The sequence below is a fragment of the Triturus cristatus genome, chromosome 11, assembly GCF_964204655.1.
Source record: "Triturus cristatus chromosome 11, aTriCri1.1, whole genome shotgun sequence".
Lineage (NCBI taxonomy): Eukaryota > Metazoa > Chordata > Amphibia > Caudata > Salamandridae > Triturus > Triturus cristatus.
This window is the reverse complement of record NC_140594.1, coordinates 3619516-3640998: the sequence shown is the minus strand read 5'-3', so window position 1 is coordinate 3640998 and position 21483 is coordinate 3619516. Positions and strand designations below refer to the sequence as shown.

The 21483-nt window shown below is 50.1% G+C and overlaps 1 protein-coding gene across 4 annotated transcripts in view; it reads left to right on the top strand.

Moving 5' to 3' along the window:
• The window catches only part of SCARB1 (scavenger receptor class B member 1), a 636132-nt gene that overhangs the window by 367151 nt on the left and 247498 nt on the right, over positions 1 to 21483 (top strand). For all 4 annotated transcript variants that reach the window (XR_014970694.1, XR_014970695.1, XM_085634841.1 and 1 more), the window contains exon 5: positions 12924 to 13019. Coding sequence is in view for 2 of the 4 variants with exons in the window: in XM_085634841.1 (XP_085490967.1) it covers positions 12924 to 13019 (96 nt within the window). In the remaining 2 variants the exon portion in view is untranslated. The remainder of the gene's footprint in view (positions 1 to 12923; positions 13020 to 21483) is intronic.

Sequence of the window (21483 nt, the reverse complement as noted above, 5' to 3'; positions counted from 1 at the left end):
CAGCAGACATAACTCTCAGGCGGCCTATCACTCCTAGCTCAACCCTCTCCATCGGTCATTACCACCGACACTTCCTTGGAGGGATGGGGAGCATTCCATCAAGACCTATAGGTCTACGGCTAGTGGCAGAAGCCTCATCAGCATTTTCAAATCAATCAATCGAGCTCCAGGCAGTGTATCTGGCCTTGCAGGCTTCCCTCCTCAAGATAAAGAACTCCGAGGTTTTCATATGAACGGACAATAGAACAAGAAAGCACTACATAAACAAACAAGGGGATGAGATAATTTCTCCTTTTTCGAGAGTAACAAAACATCTGGAATTGGGCCATCCCATATGGAGTGCAACTACGAGCAGAGCTTGTCCCAAGAAAGCAAAACGAGATAGCGGACACTCTCGGCAGACTGAGGTCAGCTTGCCACAAGTGGGAAATGGATCAGAAAACAATCTACCATATATTCTCAGTGGGGAAAACCCAATATCTACTTCATTGCGAACCCACAGAACACAAAATACCGATTATTAGAAAGCTGGCATCACCATCCGGGATCATGGGGTAATGCATTTTCGATGCCATGATCCGAAATCTTTGCTTACACCTTTCCGCCCATTCTCCTGAATCCAAAGGTTCTCAAGAAGAGGAAGATCTAACCTTGTATAGCTCCAATGTGGCCTCGCCAACATTGGTTTACAGAACTCCTCCTGCTGTCGGAGAACCTCTCATCTGATTGAAGGGCTCAACTTATCTTCTGACGCTGAGCGAGGGCCAAGTCCTGCACCCGAATCCCAAGTCTCTTTACGTACTGGCCTGGCTTCTGAGAAAAATGAATTCTCTCATCTGAACATACCTCCTGAACGTAGGGAGATACTTTCCAGGGCCAGAGTGAACAGTAGTAACAAAACGTATTCTCGCAAGTGGAAGAGATTTTCTTTATGGTGTCAACAAGAGTGATACATCCCCTGTCCTCCACACCTGAACAGATATTTCCCATACCTGTTGCACTTGGCATGTTCAGGGTTAGCTCATTCATACATCAGAGTTCACCTGGCGGCCATATCTTGATTCAGATGATCACCCTGGTTACCATAATTATGGTCCTCCAGAATAATCAAACCGTTCCTCAAAAGCTTATTTAGCGTCCTCCCTCCGGCCAGACCTCCTCCTCCGTCTTGCCATCTGAACACGGTGCTGTCCCAGCTCATGAAGCACCATTCGAGCCCATTCACAGCGCGAGATGAAAGTACCTGACCTGGAAGGTTGCTCTCCTTCTGGCGCTGACCGGTCCGTGAGATCCAAGCCCTCACTATTCAAGAAGCCTTCCTACGATTTAGAGAGGACGGGATAATCTTATGCACAAACCCAAAGTTGATCCCTTAAGCCCATTTGGACTCCCCCCCCCCCCCCCATACCCCTCCCCCTCACTGAGGTGCTGATTTTGAAGACTTCCTTTCCAAACCTTTCAGCAGCGGCTGAAAGGGCTCTTCACTCATTGGACATCAAGAGGTGCATCAAGTTCTGCATAGACAGGACCAAGAGCTTTCGTAAGTCTAACCAGTGGTTTGTGGCTTACAGCGCACCATTGCGGTGCAACCCCCCCTTAAAACAGAGCATAGCTCGATGGATATCTGCTGCAATTCACTTCGGTCACCAAGCAGCCAGAAAACCATTACAAACGTCTGTGCATGCTCACTCGACAAGGACGGTTTCAACCTCAGCAGCACTGTTTTCAGGTGTCACTCCAGGATATTTGCAAAGCAGCTACCTGGAAGAATATGCATACCTTTACGCAACACTGCTGCCTGGATTCGACCCCTGAAGGGGATGTAGCAGTAGGCCAAGCGGTTCTAAGACATCTTTTCCGATCAAGGTTAGCTTCCTCTTTCCTCCCACCCTACTATTACTAGTCCCGCACAATGCCTATATTATAATGTGTTTTATTTCTTTACAGCTTACTGAAACGTTGTCATATGTTGAACGAAATATTGTAAGATGTGTTCATGGTTATGTCTTCATTTATTCTGTTTTAAAGTTCCGTGTGCCTCTCTGCTGCTTTATACTATGATTCAAGCATGTGAACCTATGAAGGGTCCAATACTGGAGTAAGAGGATAAGTTACTTACCTGTAACTGTAGTTCACAGTTGTGGAATCTTTTATAGATTCACATGCGACGCACCCTCCTCCCCTGAGGGGCTCACCTTTCCCTCCTTTAAGTTGTTCTCTGGCACTTGTGCTATGGAAGATCTGAGGGACTGGAGCTTCTCTCAGGAGTGTTCTAAAGGGCAAAGCAGCCGGATTGTCTGAAGTGTAAGTTTGGTCTTTTGTTTTAAATAGACTATGATCAATCAATCAAAGGCTTGTAAAGCGTGACTGCTCACCTGTGTGGGTCTCAAGGTGGGGGTGGGGGAGTGGGGGGATGGCTGCTGGGTGGGGGATCATTTGAAGAGCCAGGTCTTGAAGTCCTTCCCGAGTTGGGTCAGCGTCACAGATTGCCTGAGGTACAGGGGCAGGGAGTTCCATGTCTTGTGGTGAGTTAGGAGAAAGATCTTTCTCCTGTTCTGGTCTTGTGGATCCTGGGGATGGAGGCGAGAGCGAGTTGGGAGGATCGGAGTTGTCTGGTGGGTATGTGGAAAGTGAGGTGATGATTCTGGTACGCCGGTGCTTTGTTGTGTGGGGCTTTGTAGGCGGTAGTGAGGAACTTGAAAGTGACTCTCTTGTTGACTGGAAGCCAGTGGAGTTGCGTGATGTGGCTATGGCGGGGGATGTCAAGGACCAGTCTGGCAGCAGCTTTTTGGACATTCTGAAGTTTATTAAGCTGTTTCTGGGTGATGCCGGCGTAGAATGCATTGCCGTAGTCGAGTCTGCTGGTGATGAGTGCGTGGGTGACCATCCTTCTGGATTCTAATGGGATCCATCTGAAATTCTTTCGGAGCAGGAGGAGCATGTGGAAGCAGGCTGAGGAAACTGCATTGATTTGCAATCCATCGTGGGGGAAGAGACCAGTATGATGCCAAGGTTGCGTGTGTGATTCGTCAGGGTGGGGGGAATCACCTAGGGCAGCTGGCGACCAGGAGCGGTCCCAGGCTGACGCTGTGGGTACCAGGATGAGAACTTCGGTTTAGTTCCAGTTGAGCCATGAGGCAGCTGTCTTTCATCCATGTCGCAATGGCCTTCATTCCACTGTGGAAGCTGGTTCTGGCGGTTTAGGGTTCATTGGTGAGGGAGAGGATCAGCTGGGTGTCGTCGGCATAGGAGACGATGTTGAGTCGGTGGCGATGACTGCGAGCGGGGTTATGTAGATGTTAAAAGGGGTGGGACTCAGGGAGGAGCCCTAGGGGACTCCACAACTGATCTCCATGGGTTCTGAGAGGAACAGTGGTAGTCTGAGTCGCTCGGTCCGGTCGGTGAGGAAAGAGTGGATCCAGTCCAGAGCTTTTTCATGGATACCGGCGTTGTGGAGTCTGGTGATTAGGCTGCGGTGGGAGCTGAGAGGTCTAGTAGTGTGAGGGCTGCTGTCTCACCCCGGTTGAGGCGGGAGTGGACGTCATCTGTGGCAGCGAGGAGTGCAGGCTCTGTGCTGTGGTGTTTTGTAACCCTGATTGGGAGGTGTCCAAGACGTGGTTCGCTTTGATGAACTCGGAGAGTTGGGCGTTGTGGGCCTTCTCTATCACCTTGACTGGGAAGGGGAGAAGAGAGAGATCAGTCTGAAGTTCTTGAGGTCTGTCAGTTCTGAGGATGGCTTCTTCAGCAGAGGTTGATCTCGTCGTGTTCCAAGCCATCGGGAAAGGTGGCGGTTTTGATGGAGCAGTTGTTGGTGCAGCCGAGCTGGGAGGCGAAGGCTGCTCTGTGGAAGGGGTGATGCAGCACGGGACTGTCGGGCCCCTCAGTGGATGCTCTTCAAGGTCTTGACCGTGCCCTCCGTTGTGAACGGGGTTCAGCAGAGCAAGGTCTGTTGAGGGAGCGGCTTGGTTGTCTGCGATGGTGGCGGGTGTGGCAGCCGGGTCAGGGGTGTCAAAGCTGTTGTAGCTCTTCCTGATCTTGTGGTGGAAGAAGGTGCAGAGTTTGCTGAAGAGGTCTTGTAGGGGTGGGATGTCTGAGGTCTTGCTGTTTGGCCTGCCAAACTGCTTGATGATGGTGAAGATGTATGAGAGGTGTGGCACAGCGGCCAGGGTGGTGGACTCCAGAGCATGGGGCTCACGGTTCGATTCCCAGCACCGGAGGCAAATCACCTCAGCCTCATTTGTGTCTGGGCAATAGCTCACTTAATCTCCCCTATGGCCCCCAGCGCCTTGAGACCCTTACGGGTGATTAGTTTGCACTTTATAAATACCGGGTTATTGTGTGTTGGTGTTGATTCTGAATTTGATGGCTGTTTTCTTAGTGGTTTTGAGGAGGAGGTGGTGTGTGTGGACGGTGGACTTGTGATAGGTTGCAGAATTGGAGGGCCTAGGGCCTTCATGCTCTATCTTTAACATTGTATTACTATTTTATGGTACCTGGGACTCGCGTCTCGACGGCAGGTAATGATTCAGGCTTGTATATCAATGAAAGATTCTAATAATGGAGAACTACAGTTACACGTAAGTAGCTTATTTTCATCTCCGAGAAGCTCATTAATGCCCAGCTTTCTGCATTTTTGGAATACCACAATAAGTTACACACTTCCCAGTTTGGATTTCGACCTGAATACAGCATGGAAATCGCGCTGTTAGAGGTTACTGAACATCTTGGAAAGGAGCTGGGCATAGGATGTTCGTCAGCTCCTGTTCTTTTGGGTCCATGTTCTGCCTTCAATAGTGTATCTCACCAGGTGCTTCTCAAGAGACTAGCAGGGGTAGGTATCCTAGAGATGGCTCGTTCATAAGGTTTAGCAATACCCTGAAATGAGCGCTTTTCCATGAAAGATTGAAACCATGAGTCGTGGGTATACAGCTTACCTTCCGGACGCCCTCATGGTTCTACATTGAATTTGACTTTGTTTAACATTTATATCTGATTGCGACTTCTAGCTGTAGATTCCTTACCTATGAATTTCCCAGGCGTCAGGCTGTATCTGGAAACTTGTTGAGCAATACCCCTTGTGGGCGACGTTGGGTGACTCCATTTGGCTTCATGTGATGTCAGCGGCGTTTGTTATGACGTCGCTTTGCCTATATAGGCGCCACTCAGGCACGCGGATCTCAGTACTTTTAGGTTTTTTTATGCCAGAAGCACAGAGCCACGAAGTAACTGATGTAGTCGTGTGCAAAACAAGGGCTCTGAAGGGGGAAACAACCCTAGTCCTACCATATTTGTACAGAAAGCGGGGAGGCATGGGTGGGACTGTAAGGAATCTGCAGCTAGAGTCTCTACCAGATAATGCGTTACCAAAGGTAAGTAACTTAATAGTGAGCATTAGTAGCTATGTTAGTACACTTGGCTCCAAAGACTCCCAGAAAACAAAACGGTGTTTTTATGTTTGAATCTTTTTTGTTCCCAGTTTGGGTTTCTTATACAACAAATGAGAAAGAGGGTACAGGAAGTACAGTGTGAGCTTATTCCTCTTACATGTGCGGTGCCATCAGCATACCGGCTCCACTAAATGAGCTCAAGATTCAAGCTTTGCATAAATCAGTATCAATAAACTGTAGAAACATTAACATCAGTCGTAGGTAGTCCGTGCCAGAAAGAGGGACGAGTTACCAGTGATGGAATGAGGGGGGTGTTGTCGGGGGTGTGCGCCTTGCGCTTCCGCTGGGAGGGTGGCGGCCGTAGGGCTCGCTGTGGCCGCGTCAGCCGCGGCATCTCCAGGCGAGTCACCAACGGGTGAGCGGGCAACAAGAAAACCGCCTAATCTAATTACCCAACAGGTTTCAAGGGGGTACTTACAAAGGCAGAGCTGCCCCCGACTTGCGCCCAAGCTTTGATGGGAGTGCCTCCAGGCATTGACCGCGGGGGGGGGGGGGGATATAAGTGACTTCCACCTGAGATTTGTCAAGCACTTGGCTAAGAGGAGCCCCTGGCCAATGAGGCGAGTGGCAGCTGAAACCTAACTCTGTTCATTTATGGCTTCTGAGGCAAGCATGTGACTCCTGATGCTGAAGTCATCGCCAGTCCACAGCATTTCATACTTTTTTCATCTTCTGTAATATTGCCAGTACTGATCAACAATTTTAAGCAAGGGTTAATCACCTGTTGTAGTGTTGAACTCTTTTACTATAATCTGGGTTCAGGAAACTTAGAAGATAATTCATTTTCAGTTAAACAATTTTAGTACTTATGAAACACTTGCTACTAAGATTTCAGTGGGAAGACCCAGCATTAGTTTACTCATTTGTTAGATCCAAATTGTGTTTTTTACAAGGAGAACAATTACTAATTAACTTACATTTTGTACTTGCTTTTTGTTAGGGCAGGTTTGTTCTTATGATGCCACTTCCTTGTTGCTTACAATCTTGGTATACACTTAGGTTCAAAACAATGCAAACATCTCTTTAACCAATATTGAATGAATGGCTGAAAAATGTTCCAGGGTGCTGGTATAATTATGGGAGACTTAATTTAGGGGTGGGCATAACTTGTATAATTCCATGTAGCGTAATCACGCAGAATTGCCCAATGTTTCTGCAAGATTCCCTGAAATTACACAAGAACAGTAATTCTGCATTTAGCCCTATTTTCTTAGCATCAAATGTACGTTTGCATCCAAAATGGACACAAGGATGAATTTTTCCCTAAGAAATAGTGCTAAATGCATCAGAACATGAATAGCGAGTGCGAGCAGCCGCCCGTGCTCACTAAATGTGCTCGTGCAGTACGAATTATCGCCCAAAATGACTCTTATTTACACGAGCGGGCGTAATTGTGTTATTTTCGGTAATTGCGCATTAAGTGTAATACAGAATTACTGAAATTACTCTGATTGCTTTGCCATTCCTCCCAGGGCTATTTGAATTCATATCTATTTCATGAGAAGAAGAGGCCCTTTAAATAGGATTCTATGGGTTTCCATTATAATATTCCACACAGTAGATATCAAATTAAATGAGAACCATAGATTGTCTGTCGGTCGTGTATTACCGGAAGACCGAAGCCAGCCTTACCAGCACAGTACACGCGCTCTACTTCCGGGTCAGACACAAAGCAGCCCTACCAGCACAGTACACGCGCGCTACTTCCGGGTCAGACACAGAGCTCGACTCTTCCTATCCACAGTCTTTGTAATTTTGTCTCTGTGAAGAATGTAAAGTAATACCTTGTGCTGACAGGATAATTGTCCACAAGGTATAAAAATATTATGAGGCACATTGATTATTTCACAGTATAAATCCTCACAACTGAAGCAAATGCAAAACAAATGCTAAAAGGATTCAATGGGATACGCATCATTTGAATGAACTGCGCAGACTCTGGCGTCAAAGCTTTGCATTAGGGTTCACTACAGCGCTTGCTAAAAATCACTTAAATAGCATAGTGTGTTACCAAATTTTGGAAACACTCAGGTACTTGATATCATGTGAAAGAGGGGCAAACACTTTTCTTGCTGTAGCAAAGTTTGAATAAATTAGATTTTATGACTTAATCTGAGAAAATCTTTATTGCAAATGTATTTTCCAGCTGCTTACGTTATGACATTAACTCCAGTGATGTATCCATGAAGCACTGATAGACATGTCTCTACAAGATTTGGGGGGTTCAGGTGCCCATAGCCTGCACTTCCCTGCTGATCCGTCGAAGGCGCTGTGGTTCAGTCGAAGAGCCAGGTCCTGAGGTCTTCCTGAATTGAAGCAGTGTCTGTGACTGCCTGAGGTGGAGAGCTAGTGTGTTCCAGGTCTTTGCTGCGAGGTGGGAGAAGGATCTTCCCCCGGCGGTGGTCTTCTGGATCCGTGGGACGGTGGTCAGGGCCAGTGGGGCAGATCAGAGGTCTCTGGTGGTGCCTTTGGCGTGCCTGTGGCTGCGCAGCAGCTGGCATTAAGTAGCGTGAGTGGGTGGGCTGGTCAGCTGGGAGACGGGAAAGCAGCACTGGAGGAGGGCGGGAATGAGCAGCGGCGGAACAGGGCAAGGAAAAGGTGAAAAAGTGAAGAGGAAAACTTGGAAAAGTGCAAAAGTGAAAGAAAGTAGCACTACAGCAGAAAATGCAGAAAGAGAGTGCCAGGAAAAGTAGAAAAATGCAAAAAGAATAGTGACAGAGGAGCAAAAAAATGCAGAAAATGAAAGAAAGTGACAGAACAGAAAAGATGAAAGGATGAAAAAAGATCAGGAGCAGAGAGACAGAGGGTAGAGCAACAACAGAGCAGAGATGCTCCCCACTGGACCACCAGGGGTGAGGCGCAGGCGGGTGCCTTCGGGTGTAGGGGGGCCTCTAATTCGAGACTTGGAAGGGTCAGGGGCAACAGCTACCAGGCAGAGCTGTGCGGGGAGGGAAAGCTACCTACTGACAAGGTCAGTAGGGTTACCTGCCATGCCTTTCGTAAAACTTTGTAGGGCCAGCTGCCCAGGCATCTTATAGACTTCCATTGGTTCAGAAGCCCACCGCCCATGCCTCCCATAGACCACAGTGGGTTCAGATGCCTTTGCACAGACTTCAGTAGGGTTAGCTGCCCACACATCCCATAGACTTCAGTGAGGTCAGCTGCCCAGGCATCCCATAGACTTCCATACGGTCAGATGCCCACACATCCCATAGACTTCAGTGAGGTCAGCTGCCCACACATCCCATAGACTTCAGTGAGGTCAGCTGCCCACACATCCTATAGACTTCCATAGGGGCAGCTGCCCACACCTCCCATAGACTTCCCTAGGGTCAGCTGCCCATGTCTCCCATAGACTTCATTGAAGTCAGCTGCCCACACATCCCATAGACTTCAGTAGGGTTAGCTGCCCACACATCACATAGACTTCACTGAGGTCAGTTGCTCACACATCCCATAGACTTCAGTAGGGTCAGTTGCCCACACATCCCATAGACTTCAGTAGGGTCAGCTGCCCACACATCCCATAGACTTCAGTAGGGTCAGCTGCCCACACATCCAATAGACTTCAGTGAGGTCAGTTGCCCACACATCCCATAGACGTCAGTAGGGTCAGCTGCCCACACATCCCGTAGACTTCAGTGAGGTCAGCTGCCCACACATCCCATAGACTTCCATACGGTCTGCTGCCCACGCACCCCATAGACTTCAGTAGGGTTAGCTGCCCACACATCCCATAGATTTCCATAGGGTCAGCTGCCCACACATCCCATGGACTTCCATAGGGTCAGCTGCCCACACATCCCATAGACTTCAGTAGGGTCAGCTTCCCACACATCCCATAGACTTCAGTAGGGTCAGCTGTCCACACATCCTTAGACTTCAGTGAGGTCAGCTGCCCACACATCCCATAGTCTTCAGTGGGGTCAGTTGCCCACCCATCCCATAGACTTCAATTGGGTCAGCTGCCCACACATCCAATAGACTTCAGTGAGATCAGCTGCCCACACATCCTATAGACTTCCACAGGGTCAGCTGCCTACACACCCCATAGACTTCAGTAGGGTCAGCTGCTCACACATCCCACAGACTTCAGTGAGGTCAGCTGCCCACACATCCCATAGACTTCCATGGCGTCAGCTGCCCACACATCCCATAGACTTCCATGGGGTCAGCTGTCCACACATACCATAGACTTCAGTGAGGTCAGCTGCCCACACATCCCATAGACTTCCATGGGGTCAGCTGCCCATACATCCCATAGACTTCCATGCGGTCAGCTGCCCACACATCCCATAGACTTCCATAGGGTTACCTGCCCACACATCCCATAGACTTCCATAGGGTTACCTGCCCACACATCCCATAGACTTCCATATGGTCAGTTGCCCACACATCCCATAGACTTCCGTAGGGTCAGCTGCCCACACATCCCATAGACTTCAGTAGGGTCAGCTGCCCACACATCCCATAGACTTCCATAGGGTCACCTGCCCACACATCCCATAGACTTCCATAGGGTCAGCTGCCCACACATCCCGTAGACTTTAGTAGGGTCAGCTGCCCACACATCCCATAGACTTCAGTGAGGTCAGCTCTCCACACATCCCATAGACTTCCACAAGGTCAGCTGCCTACACATCCCATAGACTTCAGTAGGGTCAGCTGCCCACACATCCCATAGACTTCAGTGAGGTCAGCTGCCCACACATCCCATAGACTTCCATAGGGTCAGCTGCCCACACCTGCCATAGACTTCCATAGGTTCAGCTGCCCACACATCCCATAGACTTCAGTGAGGTCAGCTGCCCACACATTCAATAGACTTCCATAGGGACAGCTGCCCACACATCCCATAGACTTCAGTAGGGTCAGCTGCCCACACATCCCATAGACTTCAGTGAGGTCAGCTGCCCACACATCCCATAGACTTCCACAGAGTCAGCTGCCCACACATCCCATAGACTTCAGTAGGGTCAACTGCCCACATATCCCATAGACTTCAGTAGAGTCAGTTGCCCACACATCCCATAGATTCCCATAGGGTCAGCTGCCCACACATCCCACAGACTTCAGTGAGGTCAGCTGCCCACACATCCCATAGACTTCCATGGGGTCAGCTGCCCACACATACCATAGACTTCAGTGAGGTCAGCTGCCCACACATCCCATAGACTTCCATATGGTCAGTTGCCCACACATCCCATAGACTTCCGTAGGGTCAGCTGCCCACACATCCCATAGACTTCAGTAGGGTCAGCTGCCCACACATCCCATAGACTTCCATAGGGTCACCTGCCCACACATCCCATAGACTTCCATAGGGTCAGCTGCCCACACATCCCGTAGACTTTAGTAGGGTCAGCTGCCCACACATCCCATAGACTTCAGTGAGGTCAGCTCTCCACACATCCCATAGACTTCCACAAGGTCAGCTGCCTACACATCCCATAGACTTCAGTAGGGTCAGCTGCCCACACATCCCATAGACTTCAGTGAGGTCAGCTGCCCACACATCCCATAGACTTCCATAGGGTCAGCTGCCCACACCTGCCATAGACTTCCATAGGTTCAGCTGCCCACACATCCCATAGACTTCAGTGAGGTCAGCTGCCCACACATTCAATAGACTTCCATAGGGACAGCTGCCCACACATCCCATAGACTTCAGTAGGGTCAGCTGCCCACACATCCCATAGACTTCAGTGAGGTCAGCTGCCCACACATCCCATAGACTTCCACAGAGTCAGCTGCCCACACATCCCATAGACTTCAGTAGGGTCAGCTGCCCACATATCCCATAGACTTCAGTAGAGTCAGTTGCCCACACATCCCATAGATTTCCATAGGGTCAGCTGCCCACACATCCCACAGACTTCAGTGAGGTCAGCTGCCCACACATCCCATAGACTTCCATGGGGTCAGCTGCCCACACATACCATAGACTTCAGTGAGGTCAGCTGCCCACACATCCCATAGACTTCCATGGGGTCAGCTGCCCACACATCCCATAGACTTCCATGCTGTCAGCTGCCCACACATCCCATAGACTTCCATAGGGTTAGCTGCCCACACATCCCATAAACTTCCATATGGTCAGTTGCCCACACATCCCATAGACTTCCGTAGGGTCAGCTGCCCACACATCCCATAGACTTCAGTAGGGTCAGCTGCCCACACATCCCATAGACTTCCATAGGGTCACCTGCCCACACATCCCATAGACTTCCATAGGGTCAGCTGCCCACACATCCCGTAGACTTCCATAGGTCAGCTGCCCACACATTCCACAGACTTCAGTGAGGTCAGCTGCCCACACATCCCATAGACTTCCATGGGGTCAGCTGCCCACACATCCCATAGACTTCCATGGGGTCAGCTGCCCACACATCCCATAGACTTCCATGGGGTCAGCTGCCTACACATACCATAGACTTCAGTGAGGTCAGCTGCCCACACATCCCATAGACTTCCATGGGGTCAGCTGCTCACACATCCCATAGACTTCCATGCGGTCAGCTGCCCACACATCCCATAGACTTCCATAGGGTTAGCTGCCCACACATCCCATAGACTTCCATATGGTCAGTTGCCCACACATCCCATAGACTTCCATAGGGTCACCTGCCCACACATCCCATAGACTTCCATAGGGTCAGCTGCCCACACATCCCATAGACTTCAGTAGGGTCAGCTGCCCACACATCCCATAGACTTCAGTGAGGTCAGCTCTCCACACATCCCATAGACTTCCACAGGGTCAGCTGCCTACACATCCCATAGACTTCAGTAGGGTCAGCTGCCTACACATCCCATAGACTTCAGTGAGGTCAGCTGCCCACACATCCCATAGACTTCCATAGGGTCAGCTGCCCACACCTGCCATAGACTTCCATATGTTCAGCTGCCCACACATCCCATAGACTTCAGTGAGGTCAGCTGCCCACACATCCCATAGACTTCAGTGAGGTCAGCTGCCCACACATCCCATAGACTTCAGTGGGGTCCCTCCACGGAGTCCGGTTTAGAGCTCAGTGGGAGGAGACCTTCCTGTTGGGCACCGCTGGTGAGTTGTCAGCGATGTTTAACTCTTTGTAGCCTGCTGTCGCATTCACAACCAGGTGCCCTCTGTAGTGAGTGTTCATCAGGGCTGCCATAGCTGTCGGTGGCCCCTGGTGACGCCCCTCCATTCCTGTCTTTCTGGCCAGCAGCACAATGTTCTTTCAACGTTGAAGCTTGTTGTAAAAAGTCCCTTCGTGCAAAGTGGATTTGAAGAAGCCGCAGCCAGGCTGCAGCGATGGCCGGGGATGTGGTCTGGGCCTCTCAGGGGGGGTGGGGGGGGGGGGGGGGGGGTCGACCAGGTGAGGTGAAACCGACAATATATGTCTTGCTTTTTAGATTTTGAAATTAAGTTCTTTTTCAACACATCTCAAACACAAATTATTTGACTGTTAGCTTTCTTTTCCTTCTTTGCAGTTCAACAACTCGAACAGCGGCCTCTTCACCGTCTTCACCGGGGTGGGCGACATCAGCCGGGTGCAGATGGTGGACAGCTGGAATGGGCAGCACGAGGTAGGACTCGGACCCCGGGGGAGGGGGGGTGGGGCTTTCCTTCATGGGTGCATGGATGAATGTTTGAGTGTGCAGTGCTGCGTACCGTGCAGCTCAAAGCCTGTTGTGGAGGGTGCAATGGAACCAGGGACGTCTAGCCTCCATTGGTGCAGAGGGTGCAGTGGCACCGGGTCCCAGAGGTCTGAGGGGCCCCAACCCTGATTAATATTATCTTTTTCAATGTCAACAGCAGCCAGGGTGCACATTTTCTTCCTTGCATTAAGGCACATGATTTGTGGAACAGCAGGCGAGGCGCCTGGAGGCCTTCTGAAGAGGGACATGGGCACTTTACACGTGGCATCCCTCGACAGCCTTTCCGTTTCCACAAATAAGTCACCCAAAGCCCGCCGGGGGGGAGGATGTTTACTTCTCACATAATAACAGGCTGGCGGCGCCGACGGGCGCTTCTTTGCCAAACCACAGACCCACCCCGGGCGGAGCTGTGTGCTGTAGTGTGGGCAGCACGTGCCTCCTGCCCTCCCCCCTCCCCCCCCCCTCACCCCCCGCCACCCATGCTGTGTGCTCCAGTGTGGGCAGCACGTGCCTCCTCCCCTCCGCGCCCCCCTCCCCCTTTGGGCCCGAGCTGTGTGCTGTAGTGTGGGCAGCACGTGCCTCCTGCCCTCCGCGCCCCCCTCCCTCTTTGGGCCCGAGCTGTGTGCTGTAGTGTGGGCAGCACGTGCCTCCTGCCCCCCCCCCCCCCCCACCCATGCTGTGTGCTCCAGTGTGGGCAGCACGTGCCTCCTGCCCTCCGCCCCCCCCCCACCCGGGGTCAAGCGGTGGATGTTACAAGGGTCTGAGAGTGTTTACTGGCTGGGGGGAGGGGGGGGGGAGTGGGGGTTACTGTGAGCCACGGAAGTTCCTATTTCACAGACTGGACACTGCAGGCCTCAGCCCGGGCGAGCTTTGGGTGACTTCTTTGTGGGGGCTCTGCTCTTAGTGTTGCGAACCCATATGCACGTGTTTACAGTCCCTGGGCACCGCCAGGGCCCCCTGGGTGTGCGCATGTGAGTTGTTTCCACGGTCAGTGCCCGCCCCAGCCCACCGCCCCTCCTGCGGGGAACCGGCCTTTCTAGCAAACATCCGGGGCTACTCTAAGGAATGGGCAAAGTGGGCACTTCCGCCCCCCCTGTCACTCAGGCCGCTTTAATCCACTGCCAGACACTGACTGCTCCTGTATCTCACTCAGGCCTCTTTAATCCACAGCCAGACACTCCTGCCCCTGTATCTCACTCAGGCCTCTTGAATCCACTGCCAGACACTGACTGCCCCTGTATCTCACGGAGGCCTCTTTAATCTTCTACCAGACACCAATTGCCCCTGTATCTCACTCATGCCTCTTTAATCCTCTACCAGACACCAACTGCCCCTGTATCTCACTCAGGCCTCTTTAATCCACTACCAGACACTCCTGCCCCTGTATCTCATTCAGGCCTCTTTAATCCACTGCCAGACACCGACTGCCCCTGTATCTTGCTCAGGCCTCTTTAATCCACTACCAGACACTAACTGCCCCTGTATCTCGCTCAGGCCTCTTTAATCCACAGCCAGACACTGACTGCCCCTGTATCTCACTCAGGCCTCTTTAATCCACTACCAGACACTAACTGCCCCTGTATCTCACTCAGGCCTCTTTAATCCACTACCAGACACTGACTGCCCCTGTATCTCACTCAGGCCTCTTTAATCCACTACCAGACGCTCCTGCCCCTGTATCTCACTCAGGCCTCTTTAATCTCTACCAGACACTGACTGCCCCTGTATCTCACTCAGGCCTCTTTAATCCACTACCAGACGCTCCTGCCCCTGTATCTCACTCAGGTCTCTTTAATCCACTACCAGACACTGACTGCCCATGTATCTCACTCAGGCCTCTTTAATCCACTACCAGACGCTCATGTCCCTGTATCTCACTCACGCCTCTTTAATCCACTACTAGACACTCCTGCCCCTGTATGTCACTCAGGCCTATTTAATCCACTACCAGAAACTGACTGCCCCTGTATCTCACTCAGCTCCTTTAATCCACTACCAGACACCCCGGCCCCTGTATCTCACTCAGGCCTCTTGAATCCACTACCAGACACTGACTGCCCCTGAATCTCACTCAGGCCTCTTTAATCCTCTGCCAGACACTGACTGCCCCTGTATCTCACTGAGGCCTCTTTAATCCACTACCAGACACTGACTGTCCCTGTAGCTCACTGAGGCCTCTTTAATCCACTACCAGACACTCCTGCCCCTGTATCTCACTCTGGCCTCTTTAATCCTCTACCAGACACTGACTGCCCCTGTATCTCACTCAGACCTCTTTAATCTCTACCAGACACTCCTGCCCCTGTATCTCACTCAGGCCTCTTTAATCCACTGCCAGACACTGACTGCCCCTGTATCTCACTCAGGCCCCTTGAATCCACTAGCAGACACTGACTGCCCCTGTATATCACCCAGGCCTCTTTAATCCACTGCCAGACACTGACTGCTTCTGTATCTCACTCACGCCTCTTTAATCCACTACCAGACACTGACTGCCCCTGTATCTCACTCAGGCCTCTTCAATCCACTGCCAGACACTGACTGCCCCTGTATCTCACTCAGGGCTCTTTAATCCACTGCCAGACACTCCTGCCCCTGTATCTCACTCAGGCCCCTTTAATCCACTACCAGACACTCCTGCCCCTGTATCTCACTCACGCCTCTTTAATCCACTGCCAGACACTGACTGCCCCTGTATCTCACTCCAGCAGGTTCCTCCTTTCTCCCTGGGTGACTGCATTCCTGTCTTTCTCTTCCTCCTACTTTCTCCTTTGTGTGTTTTTTCCTTTCTTGCTCTCTGCAGATGTCTGATGAGGAAACATAAGTGTCAGTCCCCTAAAATGAATGCTCGGGGCCCCACTGGCTCAAATTAAGTACTGCCCTAAACCTCATCTCTCCTTCTGTACTACAGCTGTCTTTTTACATCATCCCTTTCTTCTCTCCACATCTGTCTTTCTGCCCTGCCCTTTGTCTCCCTGCTCGCTTCGCCTGTCCTGTTCTTATATCCCTCTCTCTAGGTCCCTGCACTCTCTCTGCCCATCTGTCTTTCACTTCCTCACGCCTCGGTCCACTTCTCCCTCTCTTCACCTCTGTCTCTAGCTCACCTCCCTTTCTACACCTCACCCCGCTCTCCCTCTCTACAATTCCTTCTTGCTTTCTCCAGCATGGCAAACAGACATCTCTTTCTCTACTGGTCCAAGCATTGGAAATGGGGAATTCACAAATGATTTTTATTTCAAGTTCAAAAACAATCACTTTTAATCCACATCAATGAAGTGAGATAGTATCCCTAAGTGGAACACAAACGTTCAAGAAATAACCTTTTTTAAATAGTTTTCATATTATTATATTTCTCCCTAAACATCTCCTGGCTTGCCCACCTCTGTTGCTGACTGAGACCTGTGCAGTCAATCAAAGGTGGGGGGAGGGCGGACTAAGCAATATTCATCAGAAGAGTTGAGGCAGAGTAAACTGGGAGAAATAGTTTTTGTTGTTAAGGGGCGTGTGCCGCAACCCCTGTCAGTGTCCACCACAAAAAGTCACTAAATTAACCTGTGCTCAACCCTCTGGCAGCTCCGTACAAAAGCAGTCAGGCTTAACGTAGAGGCAATATGTAAAGTACATAAACAATAATAACATGAAAACGCAACACAAGAAAAACCCCACACCGATGTAGAGCGATAGAGTGCAACGTGATAAAGTACTTGGCACCAAAACTACAAAAATCCAATGTGTAGAACCAGAGATATGCAATTGTGATGGTCTGGGTACAAATAGTGCTTAAAAGCCCAAAGCGCCAACTGTGGTTATCTGGCTTTGCCAGACCGGGACAAGGTCACACGTTGAGGCCGACCGTGACGGGACCAGATCCGGCCCACAGAGGAATGTCACTTATGTGTTTGATGCAGGGTGTTGCGCTGTGCTTGCGGTGAGTGATACAATGCCCTGCGTCGAGTTGCGTAGGATGAGGAACCGCAAGGTCTACTTTGGGTTGCATCGTGCTGCCTCGCCTCTGATGGGGGACCACAGCTGGGCCTGCAGAGAACTTTTATCCTCACTTCCAAGGGTCTAAGACTGGGAAGGCACCACTTGGGTTAAGAACTCAGCAGGCAGAGTCCAGGTGCAGGGTTGGAGGGTGTTGGAACTTGTTGTGTCCATGTATCTCATAAGAGAAGGCCAGACAACTAGCGCTTGGAGTCAGCCTGGTGGCCCTGGTTCAAGGTGAAGGTCCAGTTCTTCGTTCTCAGGTAGCAAGGCAGCAGATCACTCCTTCTGAGTTTTACACAGGTTCAGCAGTGGGTCTGATGGTCCCCTTTTTACGTGGTGCCCACTTTGAAGTGGGAGGAACTTCTGCAAGCATCCACCAACAGGTGTCTGGAATTTACTGCTCTGCTACCCTATCCCCAACTTGTCTGCTGGTACAATAGGCTAGTGCAAAGTTATTTGTATTAGAGCAGGGCAAAGTCTTTGGAAGTGCAAGTGGGGCTATCTAGAGCTCCGCACCCCATTCTTGCCTGAGATGGCCCATCCAGGCACACTTTGTCCCTCTATTGTGTGGCTGTCTGGGAGTAATATACAAAGGCCAACTGGCAACTCCGCCTAGTCATGTAATCCGGGACCAGGCTGCAGGCACCTAATGGTTCGGGCAAGAAAATGCCAACTTTCTAAGTTTTCAGAATTGTGACTCAAAATCAGACTTTACCATTAAATAGGATTTTAAATTACAATTCCTCAGACACCAAACAGGACTTTCATACATGCTCCTAATCAAACGTTATCACTTATCAAATGCAAGAAGGTAACCGTTTCGTTTCAGAAATCTTTATTTCGATCACAGATCATAAAAGATACATGGTAAAATATGGACAATTAAAAAAGTATTAAACATGATGTGATCCAATGAATTAAGACATTAAAATACATTAAGAGAAAAAAGGAAATGTGATGTACTGTACTAAAATCTGACAATAAGTCAATGTATACAAGTCTTTTCAGGACGCTGCTGCGGGTAAACCACATGGAAGTTAAGAATTTCGCAACTGCAAAAACGACAATGGGAGAAAGGTCTGACTTTAAGACCCTATAGGCTGGTTGGAAGGATCTGAAGCCCAAGTTCCTAAGTAACGGGACTAACCAGCGTTTCCTGCTCCTCTTGTAGCCCTTGCAGAAAAAAACGGCGTGAACTTCGTCTTCTTTCGGATGAGCACAAACAGGGCAGGTTGCTGTGGTGGAGCATGGAGACCAAGACGCTGTGAAAAAAGCTAGAGGAAGGCATCCATATCTCCATTGAAAGAATAATTTCCTCGTTAGCAGGGGGGAGATCGCATCCAGAGTACTTTCAAGGCAGTAGGCGTCTTTTGCTTTCAGGAATAAGTGGGTCAAGGATCCTTCACGGCTCTCGTTGATGGCTCTTGTGAGCATCAAATTGTAGTATGCTCTTGCGAGTGCCTTCTTTGAAATCTTTACACAGGATTTGGAAGGATCGGTCCATAGTTCCGGATAGCCCAGATCCTCAAACCTGCCCTTGACATAGGTCAGCCACGGAATCCTCGAGGCGTTCCGCAGCTGTAAGAATTCCTGAAGTTCCTCTCTATAAATTGAGAGATCGGAGCTACACCACAAACGCCTCCAAAAGGTTAGGGGTTTAAGACCTAGCTCCTCTGATATTGGTCTTACTCCCAGGTCTAATCTAAGGGGGAGTAATGGAGTGCTTTGAGGGAGGGCAGTTACCTGTCTCAGGAATTTGTTTTCGGTGGACTGTAACTTTGGGACATGAGTGTGACCCCAGATTTCACCCCCGTATGTAACACCCGCCCTTGCTTGGGTTTTGTATATATGAATAATTGGGGTCAGTGGACGGTAGAAAGATTTGTTCGCCAAGCGCAAAGTGCCACCCGCCAACTGTGCCAGTTTGATGGTCGCTTTGGCCTGATGAGACGTCCACGATAGATGTTCGTTTAACGTGATCCCCAAATATTCAATATTGTGCACACGTTCCAATTGTGTTGTGCCGAGCCTGGGTGGGGCACGATTCTGGGGCTTGGGGTTCAGAATCATGAACTTAGTTTTTTGAGGGTTGATTTCCAGTCCCCGGTCGTTACAAAAATCTAGAAAGCCATCCAAGATGCGCTGGATCCCCATAGGGGATTTAGACAGCAGCAGGGTGTCATCTGCAAACATAATTGCAGGCACCCTGCTGCCGGTCAATTTTGGAGCATCCGAGTTGTGAATCCTGTTTAGGTGGGCAACTACCCCGTTCACAAAGATGCAGAACAGGGTCGGTGCAAGCACACAACCCTGTCTCACGCCTCTGCGAACGGGGAACCTTTCGGTTAGTTTGCCACCTTTGCCACACCTTACGCGAGCGTAGTTATTGTGGTGCAGTCTCATCAGGATTGTCAGGATGTCAGTAGGTACGTCCAAATCTTCCATAACTCTCCATAGCCTCGCTCTGGGCACCAAATCAAAGGCGGCACGTAAGTCTACAAAGATGGTGTATAGACTGCCGCCCTCGATTATGGCTGTTCTCCAGTAGAGGAGATTTAACCTGAAGATTTGGTCTATGGTTGACACGCCCTCCCTGAATCCTGCCTGGTAAGGGGACAAGATTTCCATTTCTTCGATCCAGGCCTGCAATCTATTCAGAATCAGTCTACCGAACAATTTTTGGGATATATCGATTAAACTGATAGGACGATAGTTGGAGGGGAGCAAGGGGGATCCCTTTTTGAAGATTGGGACCACCTCTGCTCCCCTCCAAGTATCAGGCACCTCCAGTCCCCCGGCGATAGCATTAAATATTAGTGTGAGATAGGGTGCCCATATTCCAGGTTCCTGCTTAAACAGGTCACCGGGCACCCCATCGAGACCAGGGGCTTTTCCAGCAGCTAACCCTTTAATGGCTTCCCTCACTTCTTTTTCAGTGAAAGCAACCCCAATCGGGCAGAATGAAATTGTGGGACCATCTCTGTTCTGTTCGCCCCCACCCTCTGCGTACAGGGCTTCAAAATGGGTCTGCCATACCGTGGGGGCTATATTGGGCTCTATTGCGGAAGATAAATCCTCCGTGCCATTCGCCACTACACGCCAAAATTTACGGGAATCTCTGGTTGTTAAAGCATTAGTGAGATTTTCCCAGTAATCATGGTCCCATTCTGCCTTTGCATTCTCCAGGAGGATTTTGTAGGATCTTCTCCTGGCGCGAATTTCATCTTTGTTGTGATGTTCCTTTATGGCAAGTAGCAAGTTGGCCTTGGCTTCCCTGCAAGCAGCATTGTACCAAGATGTCTTTGGTTTAAGGCCATTCCTTTGCCTTGAAGATGAAAATAGATCCTGCTCTAGGGTAGTGAGGATGCCTGCATGTATTTGTGCAAGCTCTCCTCGCATAACGTCGTCTAAAACCCTAGATCCTAGCTGGAAGGCATCCTCCAGTAATGGGATTATCCTTGCATATAGGTGGGATATTCGATCTGGGTTGCTGGCCAATTTCTCCCACTTGACCTTCCTACGATTATTTTCAAGTAGGAGGCCCGTTTTATCTTTAACCGACCCATTGATTCTTGGGTCTCTCCCAGGTAGACAATAGGTCAGTTCCAGGGAGTTGTGGTCACTGTCTAGTCTTGGGGTAACTTTGAAGTCCACTATTGCTGACCACATGGACAGTTTAACCATTATGTAATCCAATCTGGATTCGCTGCCGGGTTTATTAAATGTATAAATACTTGGCGTGTCTGATTTAGTGCGACCGTTGCATGCCCTTAGACCAAGGTTGAGGGTGAGGGCGGTTATCTGTAGGGCTAGTGGAGTCCAAGCCCGTGGGGAAGGTGCCGCCGTCTCAGGTATGAGCCAATATGAGTCTTCTTCCAGAGAAGGACCATCACGTAGCCCCGGCAGTGGTTCATATTGAGCATTAAAATCGCCTCCTACCAGGCAAGCCAGTTCGCTTGGGATACCTTCTAGGAGCTTGGCTAGCTCATCCACTGTGCCAGATTCTTTATGCATTGGAACCGGCCTTGAATAGATATTAATTACTATCAACTTCGATGAGTCTGGCCACTCGAGTGAGACAGCCAGTAAATCATCAGAAGCGGTCTCTAGATAAGTAGCTTGGCAACCCAAATCCGTGGCTACCCATGTAGTTAGTCCCCCAGATGGCCTGCCCCTACCCCCCCATTTAGCTGCTTTGAAGAAGGAGGCAAAACCCGGAAATACTATTTCATCACGCGCCCAAGTTTCTTGTAATAGAATTATGTCCTTCGAACTGATATATGTACCCCATTCTGTGCAATCTATCTTGCTAGCAAGGCCAGCCACATTCCATGAAATCACTATTATTTCTGGTGGTTGGGTGGAGGCCGTGCCCATATGAGCCAAAGTGGTGGTGGTGCACTCG